This window comes from Callospermophilus lateralis, chromosome 2 (assembly GCF_048772815.1).
Source record: "Callospermophilus lateralis isolate mCalLat2 chromosome 2, mCalLat2.hap1, whole genome shotgun sequence".
NCBI lineage: Eukaryota > Metazoa > Chordata > Mammalia > Rodentia > Sciuridae > Callospermophilus > Callospermophilus lateralis.
This window is the reverse complement of record NC_135306.1, coordinates 161721304-161746665: the sequence shown is the minus strand read 5'-3', so window position 1 is coordinate 161746665 and position 25362 is coordinate 161721304. Positions and strand designations below refer to the sequence as shown.

At 49.1% G+C, this 25362-nt stretch overlaps 1 protein-coding gene across 3 annotated transcripts in view; it reads right to left on the bottom strand.

The window, feature by feature from the left end:
- Mical2 (microtubule associated monooxygenase, calponin and LIM domain containing 2) overlaps positions 1 to 25362 on the bottom strand; it is a 206505-nt gene that overhangs the window by 96761 nt on the left and 84382 nt on the right. For all 3 annotated transcript variants that reach the window (XM_076846897.2, XM_076846899.2, XM_076846898.2), the window contains exons 7-16: positions 23717 to 23872; positions 20275 to 20375; positions 15577 to 15834; positions 14199 to 14314; positions 13303 to 13429; positions 12552 to 12642; positions 11341 to 11488; positions 10145 to 10344; positions 9680 to 9786; positions 2238 to 2306 (exon numbers count right to left, since the gene is read on the bottom strand). In XM_076846897.2, the coding sequence (XP_076703012.2) occupies positions 2238 to 2306; positions 9680 to 9786; positions 10145 to 10344; positions 11341 to 11488; positions 12552 to 12642; positions 13303 to 13429; positions 14199 to 14314; positions 15577 to 15834; positions 20275 to 20375; positions 23717 to 23872 (1373 nt within the window). The remainder of the gene's footprint in view (positions 1 to 2237; positions 2307 to 9679; positions 9787 to 10144; positions 10345 to 11340; positions 11489 to 12551; positions 12643 to 13302; positions 13430 to 14198; positions 14315 to 15576; positions 15835 to 20274; positions 20376 to 23716; positions 23873 to 25362) is intronic.

The window sequence follows — 25362 nt, the reverse complement described above, 5'->3', positions numbered from 1 at the left end:
GATCATTCATAGCCTTCATACTTTTGAAGGGTATTGGGCAGCTATTTATAGAAAGCCCCTCAATCGAGTTGGTCTGATGTTTTCTGGTGGTTAGACTGGAGCTATGGGTTTAGGGGAAGGATGCCTCTGTGGCATCCACAGGGCTGTCCTTATCCTATCCTTTTGGAGTGTATGACTCATAAGTGATGATGTAGCCCTCAACTGCTTAGTTAAGCTCTTTTGTAACATAGAATTCCATGTAAGGTCATCTGTTACCAATAAAAATTGGAAAATTACCAGCTGCTCCCCCTTCCTGAAGGATCTCCTCCCATACACCCAGGAAACATAAATGCACTGCCATGCCAGCGGGCAGTGGGTGAGCTTCCTCAAGGAGACACTGGGTCTTCCCCACAGCAGTAGCATTCTCATGAAAACATGAAGATGTGTTCATTTAGAAGAAATTCATAGGAAGAAGTAAGCTAGGCTCAATTGCTTTTTAGAAGGATCCCTAGGAGGGACAGCCCCATGGGAAACCATGTGGGCACGCCTCACTTTAAATTGTGAAATGTGACCCTGCACATCAGTATAAGCTGGAGCGGGGAAGAAGGGTGTTTACTGGGAGATCACTATTTGTAGAAGATCAAAGTCAGCCAACACAGTGGACACAGGCCAGCACTTTCAGACATCAATACTCAACAAATGACCCAAGATGGACCTTCAAAAGCAGATATGATTCCAGGTCTGGGTTGTGCCCCAGAGCCTGCCTTTCTAACAAGCTCCCAAGAGATGCTGATGCTGCTGGATCTTGGGACCACACTTTGAGTAGGAAGAATTTAGAGAGAATTATTGATTTGATAAAACTGACTTTAAACAAAACAGCTGCCTCTGAAAACAGACCAGAGTCGTCTCAGAGGGAGAGATGCAAAGCAGATTTCTTCCTACTCCAGAAATTCTGCTGCCAGTAGCAGAAGCAGTGTAAACAGCCCCTCAAGAGGTCAAGAGTGAAAGGCAGGAAAAGACTCCTGAAGACAAAGTGAACCTGGGAGGCTTCTGGGGAGCAGGAAAGGGCCAGCAGCACGTGCAGGAAGGTGGAGAGCCACCTGCGACCTGGGAGGAGTGCACCTTAGCCCTGTGAACAGCTCAGCTCCTCCTCCTGGTTACCTCCCTACTGGCTGGCTTCTCAGTCACACTACAGCTGAGAGTGGGAAGCCACAGCCGGGAGAAGCCCTGGAAAGGCTTCAGACAGAGGTGATTTGAACATCTGTGGACAGATCTTTCAGATGGGAACTGAACTCCAGGCTTTTTTTGTGTGTGTGTGAGAAAATAAGGGGAGTAGCAGGCAGCTACACTTCCCAGAAGTGAGCCTCCTGGCTCTATTCATTATACAGAGCTCACTGTCCTGAGATGGGGCAAGTCACAGACATGAACAACAATGTCCTAAAAAATACAGCAACAAATACTCTTCAACCATATAAAATAGAAAGTTCTCTCTAAGTCCTATAAATCAGGTATCAATGTATTATTCAAATTATCCTCCATGCCTCTAGCCATGGCTTTGACATTGGCCAGTAAATAGACTTGCTAATGTTGGCATCCTATACTTCGCTGACATTTGCATGCTTGCTTTTCTGGAATAAGAATGACCTTTTAAAAAATGAAGACTATAGCTCAGGTCTCTTTAAGTTGCTGCCTGAGGAGCAGGAACCGGTACTCTTCCCACTGACCCATTTTTCAGAAGCAGGAGAGAAATTAGAGATTGTCTTTTAAAAATGGCCTGCAATTTTCCCTTTCACCAGAAGATGGCACTAGTGGGCTCCAGGACTTTCGGATATAAGATTAAAAGTGCAGAAAACAAAAGAATACAAAGACTGAGAGCTAAATTAAGCCTGCTGGTGCCTCCTTCCTACTTATTCATAGTAATTGAATATTGGTTAACATATGGGTCAGATACACGTTCAGATCTTTCTATACCTCTTATTAGTCTTTAAAAATACTGCAAAGCTTCATACATTTCAGATGTATCATCACATTTTACAGACAGGACCCACACCCTGGGAAGTTATGTTTCTCAAGGTTACTTAGCCAGTAAGGGCAAATTGAGGAGCAGAACCCCAGCTGTTATTCCATCAAGCCAAGCCTGGAACCCAGTGGTTCATGACAAAGAAAAAAGGCCAGGGCTGCTATCGCAGTGGGTCAGGCCTGAGCCACTGGTTATCAGGAAACAGGCCTTTGTTTAAACTAACCCTGCACACACAAACCTCTTCCAGGTTATTGAAGCCTCTCCGCCTCCGCTTGTTCATGTCATTCTCTTCAGTTTGGCCATCTACCTGCAAAGGCCAAGAAGGCACAATGAACTTAGGGCTGTCAAGGGTTTGGGTTCCACTAATATCCTTGAGGCCATGTGTTGGCCTTGAACTAAAAGCACACATGGAAGCATCCCTGCCTGACAGCAGACACAGCAATAAGTGACCTTGATCCATGACAAATGCTGTCACAGAGGTATTTTCAGGCATTACCCATCCCCACTCCCACCTAGGGAGGCAGGTTTGCTCATAAGGGCTGGGAATTACCTTCTAAAGGCTCATGATGAAACATTCTAAGGCAAACAGAATCCCTGTGACCTTGGGGTCACAGCCCTTGGGCCTCAGTGTGCTGCCTTATGGAGACAGCCTAGGGTAATTTTCTGCTCCTTAGGAGCTTCTCCTACAAGAAGGCGACACTGATTTGCCTTGTTGGGATTATTCTCTGGACTCAAATGAACTGTCCATGGATTTGGTAGCAAATTAAGCCTGCAATTCAGTCTCTATCATGATATTTTAAAATTTCAAATAAGCATTAGATACAGCCTGAGGATTAGAGTGGCTATGTAGCCCCGTTTTCCTGGGACAGTTGTAATTTGCTTCCCCTCTTCAGCATAATTGTTAATAGAGCCCCTTCACCCCTCACAAGAATCCCTGGATTGCAAGATACGGTGCATGGTTGCCCAACTGAGAACTCCTTGCAACTGCTGCCTGAATCTAAACCTTTAATCTGCAAAACCGTGTTTGCTGACCCTGCAAGGCTACCCAAAGGCACAGCATCATCAGCTGTCTGCTGAGGGAATGAGGAGGATCACACAGGGCGAGCACCGGCTGGGTAGAGAGACTGAGGACAGCACCCCCTCTGCATCTGGCTGGGAAGCCCATCTTCCACACGGGGCCTCCTGGGTCTGGACCTCTCCACCCTGCCTCTCCAGTCTCTGGAGCCATCTCTCAGTGGCTAGCTCCCTCAGGACCACAGAGCCATGCCCCAGTGACTGACTGTCCCTTTCTGCAGGAAGTCCCCTACACTTTTGCAGAGTCCTTCATTGTAGGCCCAGATCACATCCTAGTCTTCCCACCACGACAGATGTAGGAGGAAGGGCTGGCTGTAGGCCACCTGCTCACCTCGAATCCAGGTGCATGCCCAGCCAGCCCTAAAAGAGTAATAACTAGCACCCAGGCACTCTGTATCCACTGGCTTTCAACAAACATTCCCCTTTGCCCCTCCCCTCCCCTTGTTTACATCATCATTTTTTTTTTTTCTTTTAGAAAGAAAAGATCAACCACAGTTTAGTAGTTGATATTAGTTCAAAAATTTGACCCAGGCAGCATAAAATAACAGATCAAAGAACTCTGCCTTCCCTTCAACATTTTGTTCAGCTTCTCATAAATCATTATTCTGTGAATGGAAATAATTTCAACCCAAACCTTTGGGTGAACACCAAGAGAAACAGATGACCTTATTTGCAACAGTGTTGGGTCTTAGAGGCACTGGCTGGCTGGGTCTCCAGCTCCATAGCCTGCAAAAGTCACTCTGGCCTGACACTGGAGTCCCTGAAAGTACAGAACGTTCTCCAACAAGAACTCTTTATAATCTTGAGAACTTCTGCCCCCCCCCCTAAATGAAAAGCTGGCTTCCTTTATACTCAACAGTCCAGGGTGGGATTGTTCCATCTATCAGAGCCTTGTGCAGATCTGATCCAATCTTGTTATCTACAGACTCCCCAAAGGCATTCCTGGAAGAGAATGCCCAGCCAGCAACTCCAGGAAGACCCTAAATTCTTCTGGGGTTGGGCGGGGGGGTGAATGGAGAGCAGCAGCCTCTACTTCTTTAGACCTATCTATCCTGATCTTGGGACAATAAAATGAGTTTACATGGAAAGCTTAGCAACACACATGCCCAAAGGGTGCCTCGTTTCCATAATGGATTTATCATTGAAGTATGGATTTTCAACTAAGGACTAAGTTAAAACATAAAAAGGTTAAGAAAATAAAACCCAGAGATTTATCTAATTTTGTTCTTACACATCTAATTTGGAAAGTCACATTCTACAAAGTACTGGAAGTACCAGGAGGAAGTGAACACTTATCATGCCAGTCAGAGAGTGTGAGAATAAACTAACAGTCTACTTTCTTTTCTTATTAATTTGTCCAGACCTCTCACTCTAAGAACATTTTCTTATCATGGTTTCCCAAGGATTCAAAAGAGTCTATATGCCAAAAGGCATTTATTAAACTAATTGCTTTCCCTCTTTAAAAAAAAATTAAAGGCATATATTTGCCAATCTGATCATTTGTTTGATTAGCCTGAGATAGCAATGTTCTCATACTGCCTGTGTGAATGTGATCTTAAGTCAAAGCAAGCAAACTATATATTTAGTAAGCTAGTGTAGGCTAAACATGGAGAAAGTTAGATCTGGATCAAAGGAACAGAGATTGGCCATTGCAGACTATGGCCTGGTGGAGTCGGGCAACAGTTATGATGCTTACAAAGGTGGGCAGTAGCACTAGCAAGAGAGCTCTTTTGAGTTTTGGAACTAATTGCTTCCTGGCTGCGTGATCTTAGAAAAATCACCTAACTACTCTAATAAGAAGGAATCTTATAGTATCTAGCACATAAACTATTATGAGGATGAATGAGTCACAGATGTAAAATAATTCTTAAACTATAGAGTGCGGCTTTGGATATAGCTCAGTGATAGAGCTCCTGACTAGCATGTGTGAGGACCTGGGTTCTATCCCCAGTATCACAAAACAGAACACTGGTCTTAGACTGGTGTTAGTGCAGTTTAGTTTTAGTAAAAGGATTTTCAACATCTGAATTCTAGTTCTGGCCTTGACATTTACAACCTATAGGATTTATTAAAATTTATTCTCCCCCAAGTCCAAGTTTCCCCACCTATAAAATTGGGATGAGAATATAATCCCAGCTTTCCTTGAAAACTCACACGAGGGGCAAAGGAGATACATATGAAAATGCTTGTCTGCTGTCAAGGGTTGCAGTATAGAACCAAGGGTTCAATCCAAACAGTTTTGTCCCATCTTTTCAGAAAATAAGCATCTTTATTTAATCAGGATCCCTAAAGGAGGGGAAATGTCATCAACGGAGCCTCTTCCCTCGGCTGGACCTGCGCACGCACTTGCTCACAGCATCTTTGCAGCAATGCTATGATGTCTCTATTATTACCTCACTTTGCAGATGCACATGGGAGCTTGTTGAGAGGTTGGAATACTGGCTGAGTCCTCAGCATGTCTAAATATGTGTTTGTCTGCCTGGTTTCAAATTGCATTCTCAATCTGTAAATCAGCTCAGAACCCCAGGCTGCCAGTGTGCAGAGGAAAGCAGCCTGGACGCTGGTGTCCTGACATGCACAAGCTTTAAATGTCTGAAACAAGAAGGACTAAACCTAGTGGGGGTTCTGGGTGCTGGGTGGGTGGGTGGGTGGGTGGACTTTGTGGGAGAATTGGGGGAAGGGGATTGATGACATTTCAAGTCCCACTAGAAGGTAAGCTCCCTAGGGCAGGATCCTAGCTCTTCTTGTTCACTGCTCTATCTCTAGGGCAGAGAAGAAAACTCAGGTGCTCTGAGATGTTAATGGGTGGACAGATGGATGGAGAGAAGAGGTACTTTCTTAAATAACATCTTTGGTTCTTTGGAAAGTGCCAGTGCAGGAGGGTCAGGAAGAGGAGGGCTGGGAAGGGCAACAGGATCACGCAGACCAGATGTGGATATATGAGAGAATCGTGCTGCATGAACTTCTCTGTACAGGGGGCCAGTGCTGGAGAAAAAAGACTTGACTGAGCAGAATAAACCCCCAGGCTATATGCCTGGCTTCTGGGATGGGCCAACTTTTATGTTGTCCTCCAAAGAGTGGGCTCAAAATGGGATAAAACCTAGGTACCCTGCATAGGTATTTAATATACTACATACTGACTGTAGTGGCCATAAATACAGGCATCAGCCACGTGTAATTAGGTCTGAGAGTGTACCAAGGAGACAGCATGAGTGTGTGTGTATGTACATGATATCTGACCACGGGAAGGACAGAGGCCAAGGATGTACATCCAGGTGTCACCTACACACATGGAGACTAGAGCCCTGAAGACCTCAGAATTGGTCCATGCTAAGTAGTCTTGAAATGCTGACCAGGATCACAGGCAGCTTTACAGAAGCAGACCAAAAGCTTTTAAAGAGAAAAAGAAACTCCCCAAGATCCTCTCCTTTTCCCAGCTGTGGCCAGCCAGTCTTCAGAACCAGTCAACCCCATGGGTACCACTTGCCTTGGGATGGAGAAGTCAGTCCCCTAAATGTAACAAGATACTTAATGGAGAAAATCTCTTACTTTATGAAGTTGGTAAGTCTTGCTGGGATTGGGATATTATCAGGAAGATAAGATTAGGGAAGAAAGAAGAATTTAATATCAACTGTGAAAATCAGGAGGGAGAGAGAGTCTTAAGACTGGCTCAGCAGGCAACAGTGAATCCTCTTCAGAATAAGACACCACATGGTAAATAGATGTGTACACGCTGCTCAATTCCCATGTCAGGGTGTTCCACTGGAGGGTGGCGAGAAGGACAGGGAGGGTGGCTAAACAAAGATGTACTTTTATGTACTATGGTGGGGGTGGAGGGGACTAATGGTACGGAATCACGCAGAAAAAGTGGCCTATTCTACATTTCTATTCCACTAAGGCATGTGCTCTGCATGTCTAACTACACCAACAGCTTGGAGCACCGACTCACAGACACAGATACACGTGTGGATTTCAGAGTGTGCACGTGTGCTGACATAGCTCTGCCTGTTCAGGATCATTCTGGGGTAGACTCAGCATCTTCTCTTGTGGCAAATGTTAAGGCCAAAGATTTCTGCAAACAGGTTCCCCTACCAGAAACGTATCCAGATACAAGAAGACAACACCTGGTAGGACAGGGAGAAGGTGCTTCTTCAGTGTGTGGAAAACATGTTAGGGTGTTTCAGTGGTGACCCAGGCACAGTGTGACCTGGGAGACTTGCCAAACCACCCAGTCACCTAGTAGCAGTCCACTGATCTGAGAGGGAACAGATAAAGCCCAGGCCAGCACTTACTTCAATAGTCAAATTTCTCAACTATCCAAAAACTGGGGCACGTTTCAGACATTAAATGTGGCTGTGGGATCAGACGTGTGGGGCTTGACCCTTCTCAAGCTGGGCAGCCAAAGGACACACCCTGCAGGTGGACACAGTCCACAATGAGCCGGGGCTGGGCAGAGGCCCCAGCTTCCCCAGGGATTCCGAGCAGAGTCAGAAGGAGGTGGAAAGAGGCTCCAACAGCCTTGTGACCACCCCCAACCCCCTGAGCCAGCACCAGGCCTGCTGTTCAATTGTGTCACTCTGCAAACAAAGGTGTGGTGACTGAAAGGCTTGAGAGTTCTCAGGAAGGTCACCCTGGCTTGCTGGGACCAGAGCGGCCTGAAGCAGAGGTCCCTGGGCTTCCAAGGAAAATGGGCTGAGTGGATTTTCAGAGCGGGGCACTGTGCTGGCTCAGTGGGACACGCGGGGTGGGGGTGGCAGCACAGCCCTCACAGAGAGCTGTGAGTCAGGGCAGCCCAGGCAGTGGGCAGAGAGCAGCTGGTGCCGTTCATCATTTCCCCCCAGAATCCTCAATGCCTCAATCCTCCCTTCAGCAGCCCTGGCCTCGCTGGCCCGTCCTTCCCCAGAGCCAGGGAGGGGCAGAGGCATGAAGCCCCCTGCTCCTCAGGTCATCCAAAACAGTTGCTGCAGCATTCCAGGGAGCAGGAGACGGGCCTCAGTGGGAAAGTGACCACTACTCACATAACAGAGAAAGAAAGCCTGGGCAGCCCCACTGTACCCTGGGGCACGGGCTGGCAGGAGGAGGCAGGATGGACCTGGAGAGCAGGGAGACATGTGGAGGCCTGCAGCCTGCTAGAGAGATGGCGAGCTCTGGGCGGGGCGCTTTCAACCGCCCTGCCCCCAGCGCCCCTGCTCCAGCCAGGGGCTTCCCTCTGGCCCATTCCCCGTGGCTCATCTCCCCTCCTCTTTCCACAGCCATCCCATAAACTCCACAATCCAGTCCTAGTCCTCTGACATGTGCCTTCTGCCCCAACACGTCCAGATTCTGTCGCCTGCCCTCTGTCCTCACGTTGCCTGGCTTCTCTGTCCCGACACTGTCTTCTGGGGCCTCTTTTGTAGAAACATTCTCCTCCCTGGGCTTTCTGACCCCTTTCCCAGTCCCTTAAATACTCTTGCTCCCGGAGGTTCTGACCTTGGTCTTGGACTTCTCCTGAACTCCCCAGCTGGACTCTAAGGTCAAGCGTCACATCACTTCTGCATGTCCTTCCACTGGATACATGATAAATGTCTCTTAATGAATGAGCTAATGAGTGGCAAAGGACATGCGGCACAGGGGCAAAGCAATGAAGTACAGCTGAGCAGTGTGTGACCTTGGTCAGGGCACCAGACCTCCCGGGGTCCTTATTTGTATCTGTAAAATGAGCACATTAAGCAAGAAAACTTGTATTCTGTCTCCCATGGAGATGCTATCGTTCAATTAACATGGCAACTGCCCATTAGGCCTGTGGTTCCCAGACTGTGTACCAAGGCACCTGTGACACCACGGTGAACTCACAGAGGAGTCACAGGATATTTTAAATTTTCTAGAGAAACACGATGATGCCTGTCAGACCTCTGGTAATTTACTCTGATTTACCTGGACTCACCATATAAGCAGAACTATCAGAATTTCTTTTGAAAGACTGAAAACTACCCAGGGTGGTCGGCATCCAGTAGAGTTGAATGTTTGTTGAATGGATGAACAAAATAAAATGAACGGAAACGTCGTGTACCTGTAGCATCCCTGCCACACTTCTACCATCAGGTCCCTGGTAGACAAAGTGAGAAATCACCTCACCCCCACCCCTAGAAGATGCCCGAGTCATTAATCTGGTTTACTTTAAAAAATATTCACCAAAGCCTGGCAGAGCAGTGCACACCTGTTATCCCAGGAACTGAGGCAGGGGGCTCACAAGTTCCAGGCCAGCCTGGGCAACTTAGGGAGACCTTGTCTCAAACTAAGAAAAAGGCTAGGGATGTAGCTCAGTGGTAGAGCACCCCTGGGTTCCATGCCACCACTGCCCAAAGCAAACAAAACAAAACTCTTCACCAACATGTCCTCTGTGCTCCCCACCAACCCCTTCCTGTAACTACTAAGTCCATGAAACGGGTTGGCAGGGAGAACTTCCAGAAACACTCACTTATCCGACTGAGTTTTGTGCACATCTTCTGTGAGTGCTTGATCTGCGTAATTTGTTAGCACAAATAGACCAAGGGCTTGAAATTCTCCATCCTCTTAACCTCACCCATGTGCAATGAGAAATAAGATAAAAACCAGGCCAGAACTTACCCGTGGAGTCCTCTTCCTTGGAAACGTGAGGTTGAGATAGTTATTCGAAATGGAGCATTTGGTCAAGCTGAGGTCTGCATTTTCTCCATAGTTTTTGCGCCAAGATTCTGTTGGGAAATACAAGCAAAACTGAGATTTGGAGCCTGGGCCCAGGAGGTCTTATAACCAGGGGTGTGGTCATATCAAGGTCCTTCTAAAAGAGTGACCTCACCCTGGACTAAAGCCTGAGAAGGGGGCTGCTGTGGTTCCTATCGTGACCTCTCATAATGGAAATGGTGCCTATGATGCAGATTCCCTGACACACACAGAGTCCCCAAACTGAGGTCGCCCCTGCTGCCCTCAAAGTCAAAGGGAAGGCAGCAGGCAGCTCCGGGGCAGAAGACAGAAGTGTTAGGAGAAGGCAGACTCAGGCTCCAGGGTAGAGGTGGCCCAAGGGGCTGGGCAACATCCCGTGCAGGTGCTTACCCATGGGCCTCAGCGGGGAGCCCTGGAAGAGCTCATAGAACTTGGAAAGGTACATGACCATGCTCAGCTTGTCTGGCTCCTGGGCTGATGCCATCTCTTTTCCGGTGGTCACTGGAGGGATCCCAAATTCACGTTCAGCCACGTCAAATGCCAGCTGGTTGTTCTCTACAGCGTCATCTTCATTCAGAGAGTCAAAATTGCTGGAGAATCATTACAAGGTGAAGAAGTTCAGGGAGAGGTGAGAAGATGTCTAACCTGTGAGGAGCACTGTGGGCGGACGCTCTGCCAGGTTCCTGAGACCCCAGCCCGTGTCCCAGAGTCCCAACCACCACCCCAGACCTGAAGAGGCTGGCCCCTCCCTTCTCAGTCTGGGAGGAACCAAATCAGACAGGCGCCATGATCATGCATTGAGCCTGAGCTGCTGCCCTAAGAAAATGGAAAATTGATGAGCTACTTATTATCATTTCCCTTCTGTTTCTACTTTTTAATTAAAAAAGCATTTAGGGTTTTTTTTTAGAAACCAAGTTATATACACCACATAAAGTAAAAAGTGGGATTCCCATTTCCTCCTCAAGGCAATCTTGATTCCTAAAGGTGTGGACCAATGCCATTTGGTAATTTCCATCAGCCTCTTCGGATGGATTTGCATTGGCTGTGAGGCTATTCTGCAGTCAATATAAACATGTCCTGCTTTGGATATCACAAAAGTGTTTCCGCAATGTAATCTTGTCTTCCCAATGACTTTGCCATCATTCTGCCCTTATAGACGAGGAATCTAGAGCTCCCAGAAACAAAGTGGCTGCCCATCTATGCTCAGCTAATGGATCTGGGTGTCCAGCACACGTCTTTTGACTGTAAGCCCCTCATACTGGTGCCCAGATTTAGGTCTTGCCCTACTTCGTCTCTTGGGGATAGAGCTCTGATTGTTCACATTGCCAGTGTGTGCCAACTGGGGTGAGGGCAGAGGGAGAAGGCAATCATTGAGCCTGAGCCAATTTTTGTCCTTATGTATTAGGGTCACAGATCAAACCCATTACCGGTGAAACAGTCCGTGCAAAGGGAAAATAGCAAGTTTAAGAACAAACTCAAATGGAAAACATGCAGAGAACTATTGATCCAGGTGTGGGGTGTCTGCATTCAGCCAAGCAACCTTAGTGTCCCTCCTCTCCATGGTCCAGCATGGGCCCCAGACTCACATCAGATCTGGCCGGAATCGGTGGATGATGGCACACAGGGCCAGGCCACTGCGCCAGGATGTGGTCAGGTTGGTGACACAGACGTGCCGGTAACCCTCGGTTTGCTGCTGGCACCAGGTTAAGAGCTTGCTGGGCCGGATGTCTGACTCTGCAGGGAGGAGAGCATAGGCAGTGAGACCTGGGGTGACCTCAGGAGCTTGCACCAGGGCTGAGAAGCAGGAAGAGCTGCAGAAAGGGAAGGGGCTGGACGTGGGTGCAATTCCCCGTGGGCTGCTGCCTGGGGGCCTGATCAAGAGGATAGCTGGAGGGCAAGATCCTGGGACAGGAAGTTGTTCCCCAGTAGAGTCCCTAAGGCCCACTGTTGCCAGGTCCCAGACTAGCGGCTGGAATGCTGATCCTGTCAACAACACGGTCATCTTCTAGGGGATGATATGTGGTGCTACAATAGAGGGAGATGCGTGGGGGTGTGGGAACATGTGAGGGGGTGGGCCCCGTGGTGGCCCAGCAAGGAGAACTCTGCAAAGAAAAGGTCCAGGGATATGCATTTGAGCTGGGTCCTGGAGAATGTCTAGGAATTCATCGGACAGAAGAAGTCATTCTAAGAAAACGGGACCCTGTCATGGCAAAGAACCTGGAAAATCCTCTGTGTTTGTGGAACAGTAAAAGAGTTTATTAGAGTCAACAGTCTATTGGCAGCAGGGCGCGGGGTCTGTGGAGGGCTGGGTTTGCCTAGTGAAGGAAAGGCAGCAAGGCCTGGACAGGCAGAGGCCGCCGAGTGTCTCTAGGCAGGAGGGACCTGAGGGAAGCTGGATGCTGGGGAAGCTCCTCACTGAATCACCCTTCCCCTGACATTAAGCACCCACCCCTGCACTGTGTCAGGCCCAGGAAGATCAGAACTACGAAGCGCTTGACACTTAGGGAGATAAGACCCCACATTGGAAATGAGGGAAGAAAAATAAGACCTGTGAAATGATCCCCCAGGCCATCTTCCTGTGCTAAGGGTTCCACGCCCATGAACCCTAACTCTCCAGTGATCCTGGCCCTCCTGCTCTTGGTCAACCTGATGAAGAAGCTGAAGGACAGAGAGGAGAGGCGCCTGCCCAAGGTCTCACAAGCACAGGTGACAGAGGCACAGATTGTCACCATAGACGCTGAGCAGGTCTCCTTCTCCCCCCAAAGCCCATCCTGGTGACCTGGTCAGGGCTGCTTACCCCGCCTGGAGAGGCTAATGGACCTCCTCACTGAGTCCACTCTCTTGAGAGGGTAGCTGTCCAGCTCCTTGGTGATGTATAGATGCTTCACCTATGAGCAAAAGAGGCTGCACGCTTGCCCACCATCTCCCCCAAGTCCCCATCTCGGGGCCTCTGCACACAGCCCAGCCCTGCTCACTTCCTGCCCATCCTTGCTTCCCTCCATTGCTGAATGGCAGGACTTTTAGCAAGGGAACCCAGGCCAGCTGAGTCCTAGACAGGGACCTCAGTTATCCCCCAAATGGTGTGGGGGGGGGTAGGTGAACATAGCTAATTGGCTGATTTTAAAAATCCACACCATTCTTAGTCCTATTGACTGAAGAGGTTGGGGGTTGTGTGGCTCTGAATCAATGGGGGAACAGTGGACTCCAGAATCCCGGGTGGTGAGAAAGAGAAGATATTTGGCCTGGTAGATTATTGGAGAAAATCATGATCAGTATTGCATGTGCACAGTGACAAATTAACACATGTAAATATATGCACATACATGAATAAATTTGCATACGCACAGTACATTTTTCCAGTTCTCTTCTGTGGGTTTGAAAAAAATGCTGTCTATATTGCTCTCCTGTGTCTCCCTGGGGAGGAGAACTGGTTCCACCCTTGGCCAAGAGGCCTTATTGGCCTCAGCCTCAGGAATGTGCTAAGATTTTTATGAGACCCTCTCCTCCCTTCCCCAGCCTGACCAGATGGGGACCAGGAATGGACTTACCTGATGGGGCCTGACACAGTGGGAGTTGAGGTTTGGGTACCGCGTCCCTGGGTCCAATGTGTACTGCTCAAAGTTCTTGTTGATGTTCTCTGGGGTGGTTTGAGGTAACAGCCGGTACAGACTTTCTCTGAAGAGAGGCAGAACCCAGAGGTCAGGGGTCACTCTGGCCCCCTCAGGCACTTGTCCCCACCTTCTCCCACCTCTCCCATCCCCCTGAAATGCCTGGCACTCCCAGTTTTGAGATCTGCCACATAGGAGGGCCAAAGGGGCCAAGAGGAAGGGATGTGTGGGTGGCAGGAATGCTGGCCTCCTCCCTGAGAAAGCTGGGACTCAGGGCTGGAAGCGCAGCAACCTGTGGTTTAGCTGTGACCACCACTTAGTCCTGCTGCCTGCGGTGGCCTGTTCCCCAAGGCCACAGACTTCCACACCCAAGACCATCAGCAGCCTGTCTTCCTGCCAGCCCTGCCTTTTCCAGTTCACCAGCTGTCACAGCCACGTGGCCAGCACCAGGGTCTGGGAGGAAGCCCAATATCTCAGCCGTGGGAGAGGGAGGTCAGAGAACCCCAACACTGTTCTGGAAGATGCCCTTAAATAAACCCCTCTGGGTGTTGGGTGAATGAGCAACGTCAGGGAGCCCCAAGTTTATGGTTGCCCTAGATGAATATTTTTCTTTGGCATCCAGGGCCTAAGACCTTGGCCACCAGGAAAAGTCACTGAAGAAGGGAGATGATGATGGATAAAGTGTCCTTGGGGACCTTGATGATTAAATCAGGCCACACATGGGAAGGCAAATGAGCACCAGACGGAGTTCCCAGGTACAGCCAATCTTGCTCTGCCTCCTGCCTGATCCTCTGACCCCCTGACCCACCTGCTAGGAGTTCTGCTCTAAACCTCACCTTTCTGCCAGCAGCTCCAGGGGAGGGGTGCCCTGGTCCCAGCTCTTCACCATCCATGCTGTGTCAAAGGCTGCCAGGAAGCCACGGGCGCAGCCTGTGCCCATGGGCCAAAATGGCTGCAAGAGAACACATGCAAGATTCCGGTTGATTCTCCCGATTGCCAGCTTCCATCCCATTGTCAGCCTGAGACAGGCAATGGTGGGACAGTGAGGGGACAGAGCAGCAGCCCTGCTGACTGTACAAGGCCGCCCTAATTACAGAGAGCTATAGCGCAAACTCAACTGCAAAGGGCGCTAGGACATGAGCCAGCAAAACTACTCAAGGGCTCGGGGAGAAGGAGCACATCATGGAAGAGCTGCACGTACGCAGGGAATCTGATCATGATCCCTCTGGAAACAGTGTGGTCAAAACCCAGGGGCTGATGGAGGAAGAGCCCATCTGGTTTGGGTGTAGCACAGAGCACGGCAGGAAGGAAGGCTGGGAGGGACATTGGGACAGTGGGTGTTGGATGCTCAAATAAGGAGCCGAGGAGAGAGCCCATGCGCAATGGTGAGTGAGGGCCACTTCAGCCAAGCTGAGCCCACCGAACTTGTCATCAGCACCTAAAGCATGGTTCGGACTCCAACTCTGTACCTGGGATCAACACATAAACGTGGTTTCATCCGTGCTTAAACGAAGATAAAATTTTATCCCTTCTGAAAACATCCATTCAAGCTAAGGATTCTGATACTGGCAGGTTTGAGCAGGGAAGTCACGGCTGGGAAACCACACTGGGGCTCCCAGGCCTCTCTTGCACCCTAAAAGATCTCCACATTGAAAGGTCACAAAGGGCCACCCACATGAGTGAAGAGTCTTTGCCTGGCTCAGGGTACACATGCTCTGAGGACAGCCCAACGGTCCAGACCAGGCTGCCTAATTTTGTACTTCAACAAAGAAGTCAGCCTAGCTGGGCGTGGTGGCGCATGCCTTTAATCCCAGCAGCTTGGGAGGCTGAGGCAGGAGGATCATGAGTTCAAGGCCAGCCTCAGCAATTGAGTGAGGCCCTAAGCAACTTAATGAGACCCTGTCTGTAAATAAAACATAAAAGGGCTGGGGATGTGGCTCTGTGGTTAGTGCCTGTGGGTTCAATTCCCAGTACCAAAAAAAAAAAAAAAATCTGGAGATGGGAGAGAAAGTGCTCCCACCCACATTCAGGCAGGAGGGTTCTTTGGGATTCAGTGAAAGGGCAGGCCTGGGGCCAGGTGGCCCTGGCCGAGTCCTGACACTGGCTGAGCCTGTCCTTCCAGAGCTGTGTGACAGCAGATGCTGCCAGCTGGAGTTAAATGCAGGGATCTGTCTCTTTGCAGGAATGAGGGGCTCCTCCCCACACAAGCGTTACCTCGAGCAAGCTGTCACCCACGAGGGCCACCAGCAGCTGGTGCGACTGACGTTCACGCACCAGGGCTGCGTTCTCGGATGCGTACATGGAGGTGAAGTCGAACATGGCCACATCGGGCTGCCCGTAGTGGTTCATGGCAAAGTCTAAGGATGGCAGCTGGTAGTTGGTGGCAAAGTCTGCAGCTTCCCTGGCGTAGGAGAGCAGGTTTTCCTGGTTCACGTTCTCGGCGCACAGCAGCATCTCTGTGTCGACGTAGTCCTAGGGAAGACCAGAACAGTGCAGCAGCCTGCCCCTCTGCAGGGTAGGAGTCACATCCTCTCTAGGCAAGAGGACTTGGCCTGGGCCTACACAGTGAGGCTAATCAAAACCGAAATAGACAACCAGTGCCGAGGGAATAGGGAGGAAGACAATCAGCCAGCTGTGAGGGTTAACATGGTTGTGATTAAGCATCAAATTTGGCTTGGAGCTTCCTGGCATCCAAGGCAAAAGGGAAATGTGATATGTTACAGGGCTTTCCTTATCAGAAAGAAGGAAGCATAGCTATCCCTCGGGGGAGGTCATTTTTTCCTGGCACTAAATTCTAAAAGATCTGTCTCACGTAGGAATTTTGACAGCAAGCACCGAGAGTTGTAATGAACAGTGTACTTGATAATGGTCTTACAGCAAATAAGAAACACATTCCTCATGACTGGTTCTTGCGATAACCTCTAACACAATTAAAAGACAAAGGAGCAAGTCAGTAAGTGAGATTTGATAATGGACTCAGCTCAGCTAATGTGATCCAGATACGTTGCATTGAGTAGTCAAAAAGGTAGGGGGTGGGGTGGGGTGCTCGCATGACACTCAAACTTTCTTTCCAGAATCAGATACTCCTTTCCTGAGAGGCTGAGGGCTGCTCATGGCTTGGCTTTATTCTTAGGGTGTTCATTATTCTACTCCCCTGCGTGGGGTGGAGCACTCTGAGCTTAGAGGATGAGGAGGTCCAACCATCCTGGTGGTGCACCATAGGATGTCAGAGAAGGAAGAAAGCAGTGTAGACCAGACCCAGAGACTAATCTGCTCATCAGGTGGCAAACTAAAAGGCCACGTTCCAAAGATGACACAAAAAACATGGCGGGGCATGGTGGAACACACCTGTAATACCAGTGGCTTGGGGGGCTAAGGCAGGAGGATTACAAGTTCAAAGCCAGCCTCAGCAACTTAGTGAGGCCCTAAGCAACTCAGTGAGACCCTCTGTCTAAGTAAAATATAAAAAAGGTCTAGAGGTATGGCTCAATGGTTAAGTGCCCCTGGGTTCAATCCTGAGTACCCGCCCCCACCCTGCAAAAAAAAGGAAAAAGAAAAAAAAAAATCTCATATGCCTCATAGAGTGAAGAACTGGCCCATAGGATGGACACAGGCTTTGCAATCAGCAAAGGCAATGGGTCAAATTCCACCTCTGTGTTCATTAACTATATTGGGCAAGTTGTTTAACTTGGTGCTGAGCCTCTGTTTTCTCATTCTAAAATGGGAGTAATGAAATCTACCACACGGAGCCACATGAAGACTGAATGAGACTACATACGTGAAATCTCAGGCCCATGCCTGGTATGTGGGAAGTGAATGGAAATGGATGAAAATGCCTGTCCCCAGTAATTCATGGGGACATGAAAAGTGGCATGTGGTGAGGTACAACCTCTACCCGCCCAAGGTGCTGGCCTGAGCTTTTGCAGGTCCTAAGAGGCTCAGCCTCACCTGCACCCACAGTGACCTCCTGTTTCCGTTTTCAGAAGAGCCATTTCAAACACCTTGTTGGAGAGATTCTAATATTTCCACACCCACACCACCATTCCCCAATTGCTTCGAGCATTGGTCTGAGAGTCCTTTGTCGGTCCTGGTGTTGAGATGGAGTTGCAGTTAGTTGGTTTTTTTTTTTTTTTTTAACACCTATTCCTGGTCCCATGCTCACTGGCCTCCCTGGAAGGAATGGTGATGAGATGCAGGAGGAAGGCATGGAGGGGCGCACGCACACCTCCCCTTAGAGCATGCCCGGGCCCCCTCAGGGGGACCACGAGCTACACGTGGTGCCACACTACAGTGAAGACACTGCCTGGTGCAGACCCCAAGCAGGAATGTGAGGACGTGACCGAGGGAGCAGACCTGGGCTTGGACCTGGGTGAGAGCCCCCCTGCCTGGTGCTGCTGTGGGGAGTCCTGGGCAAGGGAGCTGGAGGCAGACCCTCAAGAGGAGGAAAGAACACGGACAAGAGGAAAATCAGGGCAGAAGGGCAGGGAACGGGGTTTTAGATGAAGTGGGCAGGCCTGGGGTGGTCGTTCTAAAACACGGTAAAAGTGGGGCAGGAGGACACATTTGGGCCTGATTCTCCACGGCCTGTAGTACTGAAGGGAGACTGGGTGCCAAATTAGAGAGATGGGACAGTGGGGGAGAGAAGCCACAAAAAATGGGTGAAGGGTGAGGGATCCAATAGGAAGAAGAGTCGCCCCTTTGCTGAGCTGGATGGAAGAGAAGGGGCAAGGCCCACCCAGCCCTTCACAGGAGGCAGGGCGCAGCCCAGAGACAGCCCAGATGGGGACCCGTGCCACACTGCAGTGAGAATTGCCTGTGGTGACCACAGCCTGAGTGGGCATGGGCCAGGGAAGAGGGGCCCAGGGAGGCTCTGGGATGGGTGTACTCCTTGGGGCAAGAGAAAGCTCAACACAGCTGGGAGCCCAGAGGCAGGGTTTCTAGAGGAGAAATTTTACTCTCCCTGTAAGAACCATGAAGGGAAGCCCAGGGATCAGCTGGAATAGACAGGGACCCAGGTAAGGGAGACGTCTTGTCCAGAGGGCAGTCAGTCATTCAACAGACACGGAGGAAGCACCTGTGGCACCTGTAGGGCGACGCTGACCTACATAGGGAGAGGATAATGAGGAGGACTTGTCCTTTCTCTGGGGGCAAGAGAAGAATGCCCATGTGAGTGGCTGGGTAGGTGGGCCACACACACGCTGTAGAGTTGGCCAGACACCGGAAACTCAGGCCAGACCTCCTAATCCCAACCAGAGTCCTGTTCTCCCATGTCCAGCCTATGGCCTCCAATTTCTAGATATGAGTTTGTGCTATGGCCCTTGAGGCCCCTTGGCACCATCTCAGGAGGTTGAGGAGTCCTCTGGGGGAGGAGAGGCCTTGGCGAGGTCATCACAGGCCTGGGGTCCACTCCCAGCTCCCCAAAGCCACCGTGCAAGCACAGCAGATCATACTCTGGGACTTGCACCATGAAACAGAGCCCAAGATGGGAACATGGAAGGGCTGTGATGACTGCCAAGGAATCCAGCCACCATGAGCAACATGTCATTGCCTGGACAAATGCCCTGGGATGACTTGAAGGTGACCTTAGCATCCCAGGAGTGTGGAGCACTCGGACAGTGAAACGCAAAACCCCAGTCACACTTTTCCTGGAGCCCAGGCCCTCTCTGGCAAAGGTGCCTACTGCACCTGCACCCTGCACGCTGGCCCTGCCCTGCACTGCTTCTGACAGCCAGTGCCAGACTCAGGGGGCAACCTCAGGAGGGCCAGCTGTAGGTTAGCAGGAAGGGGTTATGCTGCCTCCCCAAAATGACACCTGGGCAATGGACACCAGCTGTTGAAGCCTAGCGCTAGCACCTCTGAGGGTGTGCTCAGCCAGCCTCACCCAGCAACCCCCATCTTCAGCCTGCATCCACAACCCAGGCTCTCAGCAAAGACCTGAGCCAATGTGGAGGAGACCCAGGGGAGGGCTGGGTTACAAATGCCACCCGGCCGGCTGCCAGCACAGGCTGGCAAGAAGAGAGGCACATTCTTCTTTGACAAGCAGCAATGAATAGTCACCATGCTGCTTGGGCTGTAGGCCAGCCCCGGGGAGCAGGCTGACCTGGGGCTGCACGATGCTTATCTTGAGCATGCAGTGGTGGCGGTGCAGGTGAGAACAGGGGCTCTGGGAGGGCTGAAACCTGACCAGAGGAGCTACCAGTCTAGGGCTCACCACTCCATGTGCCTCTTCCCTCCAACCCTGTTACTTGAAGATGCAAAGCCACAAAGCAGAAGCCAGGAAAACAGCAGGACAAAAGAGTGGGTGTCCAAACAAGACTGAGAAGTTATGGAGGGAATCTGCAAACCCATCACAAGCTAGGTGCTCCGTGTGTGCGTATGTATGTGTACATGTATGTATGTATACATTGAAACAATACACACTCCGCTCAAGAACCCTTTCTGATAGAAATCATTCCTATTTTGAAGACAGGATGACTGAGTTTCAGGAAAAAAAAATGAACAGTTGATTATGAGTTAGTATGTGGCAAATAGTAAGTTTTCCCCCCCATTCCACAAAAAGGGGACACCGCATGAAATTTTCAAGTGAAAGCATCTCTGTGTTCTACCAGGACAATCAGCCCCCATCTGTCTCCATGTGACCTCCCAGAGAAGGACCAGGGTAGGTGAAGACTTGGCTGATCCACACTAACACCAGCACACAGCTCTGCAGAAGCCTCTCTCCAGCCTGGGCGTGGCTCCTTAACCCAGCACTCACGCAATGAGAAGGGCGAGGAATGGGGGAAGTGGGAGGCCCCTTCTGTCTCCTCCCTGAGCTCAGTTGCTGGCAGGAGAGTGTCTTCTCCCACACCTGCTGGTGCTGCCAGCCCAGGTCACAAAGGGAAAGGCAGGTGAGAAATGAGCCAAGGTACATACATTAATGATGACACCTTTGTCCAGCAGACTCTGCTTCTTGGCAGTCATGACAAAATAGTGGGTGCTGTCCTTGTAGTAAACAATGTTCTCAAGATCGATCCCTGAAAAGAGAAGTGTTCAGACCCAGGTTACTTCCCCAAAGCCGGCTGAGTGCCGGGAACTGTGTTTTGCCTCATTGCAGGTCTTATTATTATTATTATTATTTTTTATATAAACAAGAAAATTAATTTTCATACCATTCTAAGGCTATAAGTCCAAGATCCTGGAGTTAAGAGATCTCAGCGTTGGTTTCTACTGACATCCATCCTTAATTTGCCATGGCTACCAAGGATGGCCTTTACCCTGTGCAGGTGTATTTTTTTAATTGATTTTATTATTTTTTTAAATACATGACACAGTGGAATGCATTATAATCCTTATTACACATACAGAACAGAATTTTTTGTATCTCTGTATATAAAGTATGTTCACATCAATTTATGGCAGGTCTCATTATTTATCTGCAGAATCTTATGCAAGACTGAGTTTAAGACACAAGGCTGAGAAGATAAGAGAGAACCCAAAGTTACCTGAGTTTTACAGCTAGCATTTATAATCACAGAAGGACATTGTTGTTGTTGTTTTAATTCACAATGTGCACAGGGGTTGTGAGCCAGTATTTCTAGGGTGGAGCTGAGTAAGATGTTGCAGAAACTGCTGGACTTGGCCATGGAAGCTAAACAGCAACACAGCCAGGATTTGAATCCAAGCCTGTATGGCTCTGAGCACTATCCACTGTGCCTTCCATGTGGCCAGAGCTGTGAAATTCTCCTCAGGCTACACTAAGGGATGCTTCTACCATTTCCATTCTTGTAAGTGAAAACCCAGGTGCGGCGGTAGGAAAAACTCAGATTAGAGGCCTGGTGTATATATTTTTTTTTTGCACTTTGGATTTCTGCAAAAACCACACTGAGAAATGAGAGCTTAGACAGTTGTTCTCAAAGTGTGGTCCCTAAAAACACAGCTTATCAGCAGCTTATCCAAGACCTACTGCATCAGAAACTCTGGGGATAGGGCCAGCACCCAGGTTTTTAACAAGCTGTCAGGGTGATTCTGATGCATACTTGAGTGGAGAACCACTGCACTAGTTTATTTGAAGGGAGAGGAAGGAACAGACACCCGGAGACCCATCAGCATGCCACACAAGGGAGCTGGACTGGGCAACTGCAGGGACCTTTACTACAGTGCAGTAGGGAACAGCCATGAATGCAGAGGACCCCCCAAGAGAACCAGAGGAAATGTCGCTGTCACTGTGTGAGGGCACTTTGTGAAACAACGGCCCAAGGCGACAACCTCAGCAAAGTTTAAAGGAAGCACATTGAAACATTCAATGTCCCGTCAGAATTTATTACTTGGTGGTTTAAATATCTGTTTTCTTGGCTTTGGGGGGAAGGAAGTGTTGGAGAATTTTTAAATAATCCAAAAGGATGCAAATGCTGGAAGGAAATATTAAAACTCAATAAAGTTATGCAACGGTTGGGAAACTCAAAGGGTCACTGGATGCATTTCATTGTGAACAGTGAGAGGCAGTCTGGCTCCAAAATTAATCTCATTCCTAGAAAATAAGTTTAAAGATAGATTCAACAGAAACAGTCTTATCTGCAACAGTAAATCGTGAAAGGTTTAAATCAGAGGTCAGCAAATATTTTTCAAAGGGCCCGATGGTAAACATTTTTGACTGTGTGATCCATACGGTCCCTGGTGTAAGAACACGGTTGTGTTGTCACCAACTTTTACTTAGGGACATCAAAACTTAAATTTCATGTAATTTTCATGCATCAAAAAATATTATACTTGTGATTTTTTTTCTTTAGCAACTTTCAAAATACAAAGTCATTCTTTGCTCAAAGGCAATATAAAAACATGCGGCCAGCCATGGTTTGCCAATCTGGGGCTTAAAAGCTTAAGCAGTGACACCTACTTGGTGAGATGTTCCACTGCCCCCAAAACTGACCATCAGAAGGACTATGTTGAAAATGTGACACTGAATGAGAAATATGGGCGATATCTTAAAGTGATGCTGAGTGAGAAAAGCAGAAAAGCAGTGAAGGTGCTGTACCGGGGGTCAAAAAGCACATGGTTTACCTCCAGCAGAAGATAGTATTTAACACACTGATAACACATATTTGTTATCACACTGCCTTTTGAAGGGAAAATACACATTGTTAGTCAACTTAAAAAAAAAAGCAAGAGCTGGGGATGTGGCTCAAGCAGTAGTGCGCTCACCAGGCATGCGCACGGCGCTGGGTTTGATCCTCAGCACCACATACAAGCAAAGATGTTGTGTCCACCGAAAACTAAAAAAAAAATAAAATAAATATTAAAAAATTCTCTCTCTCTCTCTCTCTCTCTCTCAAAAAAAAAAAAAAAAAAAAAAGAAAAGAAAAAGAAAGCAAGCCGGGTGTGGTAGCACACACCTATAACCTCAGCGACTCAGGAGGCTGAGGCAGGAGGACTGCAAGTTCAAAACCAGCATTATCAACTTAGTGAGGCCCTAAGTAATTTAGCAAGTCCCTTTCTCAAACACACACACACACACACACACACACACATATGACTGGGGATGTGGCTCAGTGGCTAAGCATCCCTGGGTTCAATTCCTAGTACCTACCCCCACCAAAAAAAAGGAAAAAAGAAAAAATCTGGAATTTATTTAATTGGGACCAGGTGATTCATCCCTTGCTTTCCCCTCCCTTTGTTTTCTCCGCCATCCTATGGCTGCCTGACGTGTCACTTTATCTGTTCATTGATTAACTCCCTCCATAGCACGATACAGGGACTGGGAGTGAGGGATTTTGTCCCCTTCACTGGTCTAACTCAGGCCCCAAAGCAGTATCTGGCATGTAGCAGCCACTGAGTGAGTGAATCAGTGTCTCTGTTCTCCAGGCCTGTGGCTGGCTGTCAAATGCTGCCAGTGAGTGGCATCCCCGGGCATCCCTTGGAGAGTGTGGCAGCTGGCGTGCAGCACGTGTGCTTCTTCAGGTGCCACCTGAAGGTTCCTGGCTCCCAGAGCACCCCTGAGTCTCATACTGGCCCGGGTGCAGCGTTGACCATCTTGCATTAGGGCACTTTATGTGGATCCTTGATGGTCTATGTCCAGGTGGGGGGATCACGTTGACTTTGACCTCGCGCTCCACAATACTGAGCGCTGGCACACAGCAGGCCCACAGTAAATGTCGACAGAGTTAGTGCTTTGTTATCCATTTTCAGGTAAAACATCCAGAATGCTCCGTCAAGAACCCCTTGAAGGAACACTGCCCACTTATTACCATAAGGAGAAATCTCCGCTTTCACCCTCTCAGTATGAGTCTCCCAGTCCCAGGAGCCCGTGTAGCCACCAGGCCCCTCTAGATGCCCTAGAAAATATGGACAGGAGCTGGTTGGGACAGAGTGAAGGTCTCACCTGTTTCTTCTTTCAGGTCCTGAAAAAATTTCTGGTTGAAGATGAAGGCCACGCCGCTGATCTCTTCCACCTTGGCCTCCGCTGTGCTGTTTCTGTTTATGAAGTTGGCAGTGATGGCAATAGCCAGCTTCCCCCGGAACTCCTTTCTCCTGAACCCTGCGGGGAGGGGGGAAGGAGACAGCGGAGTCAGTCTTCTGGGTTGGGCACCAACACTGAAAACCATCACGGAGAAAGCCCTCCTCAATGCCCATGGGCCAGCGAAACCAGGCCGCTAGGCCTCTGGAGGACAGGAGCCCGCAGAAATGGCAGGTTTGCTCCCAAGAGGAAACAACACGTCATGAGAGGCTTGCAAAGTCCGTGGGACTCTGTCCTTCCCTAAACCAACACCCTGATTAGTTAGGCGTGGCAATGGCCCAAGTGATCTTCTCCAGCAGGTAACTAGTCCCAGAGCTCACCCTTCTACAGAGGAGCCCCCTACCCCAATATGACTGATGTTCTCATAGACAGGGGAAGGAAGGACACATGTGCCCAGAGGGAGACAGACCATCCTGTGAAGATAAAGATCATAACCCAAGGGATACCAAGACTGCAGCAAACACCAGCAGCCAGGAGAGGGGCAGGGGACCCATTCTTCCCACAGCCCTCAAAAGGAATTAACCCTTAGGGCAACTTGGTTGTGGACTTCCGGCCTCCAGAACTACGCCACGAGAGCACTCAGTTTGTGGTACTTCCTTAGAGCAGCCTGGGAAACTAATATACTAATTCCCAGTGACAGGCACTTAGTACACAGCCAATAAATATATCATGAACACAAATTAATTTAGTACTCTAATTCCTTATGGCTCTTCTTAAATTTTTATTTTTTGTTTAAATTGACACAAAATAATTGTGCATGCTTATGGTGAGCAATAATCAAATCAGGGTAATTAGCTCATCTCCTCAAACCTTCATTATTTCTTCAGGCGGAGGCCATTCAACATTCACTCTTGTAGCTCTCTTGAAATGTATAGTACATCTGACTGTGTAGGACTACATGGGACTACATCCTTAGGGGTCTTGGTTCTCAATGGTTTATATGAAAACTTGTGTTGAAAGGCAGTGATGCAGGATCACAGCAGGTGGTCACAGCTCAGTGGAACCTTCTCCTCCTCTTCCTTTTCCGTCTAGTTTTCCTGTGGTCCTGAATCCTCCCACTCCCACCCCAGACATGCTGCTCACCTGCTTGACTCCAGGGCCCAGCAGCTATGGTTTGAATGTGTCCCCTGCATTCCTGTGTTGGAAGCCTAATCCCCCATTTATATGTCAGGTAGCTGGAGAGGGGCCTTAGGGAAGCGATTGTGTCAAAAGGCTCTGCCCTCAAGATTGGATTCATTCATGCAGGAATTCGTGAGTTGACAGGCCATCCTGGGGGCTCTCTTGGTCAGCGGGTTCTGTCTTGCCACGGGATGCCCCTGTCATGTTAGGATGTGGCACAAAAGCCCTTGCCAGACTCTGGTGCCAGGCTCTTGGTCTTTCAGCTTCCAGAATCATGAGCTAAATACACCTCTATTTTTAATAAATTTCCCAGACTCACATATTCTATAATAGCACCAGAAAACAGACTAAGACCCTAGTCACACAGACACAGACCTGCCCCAGCATCACCT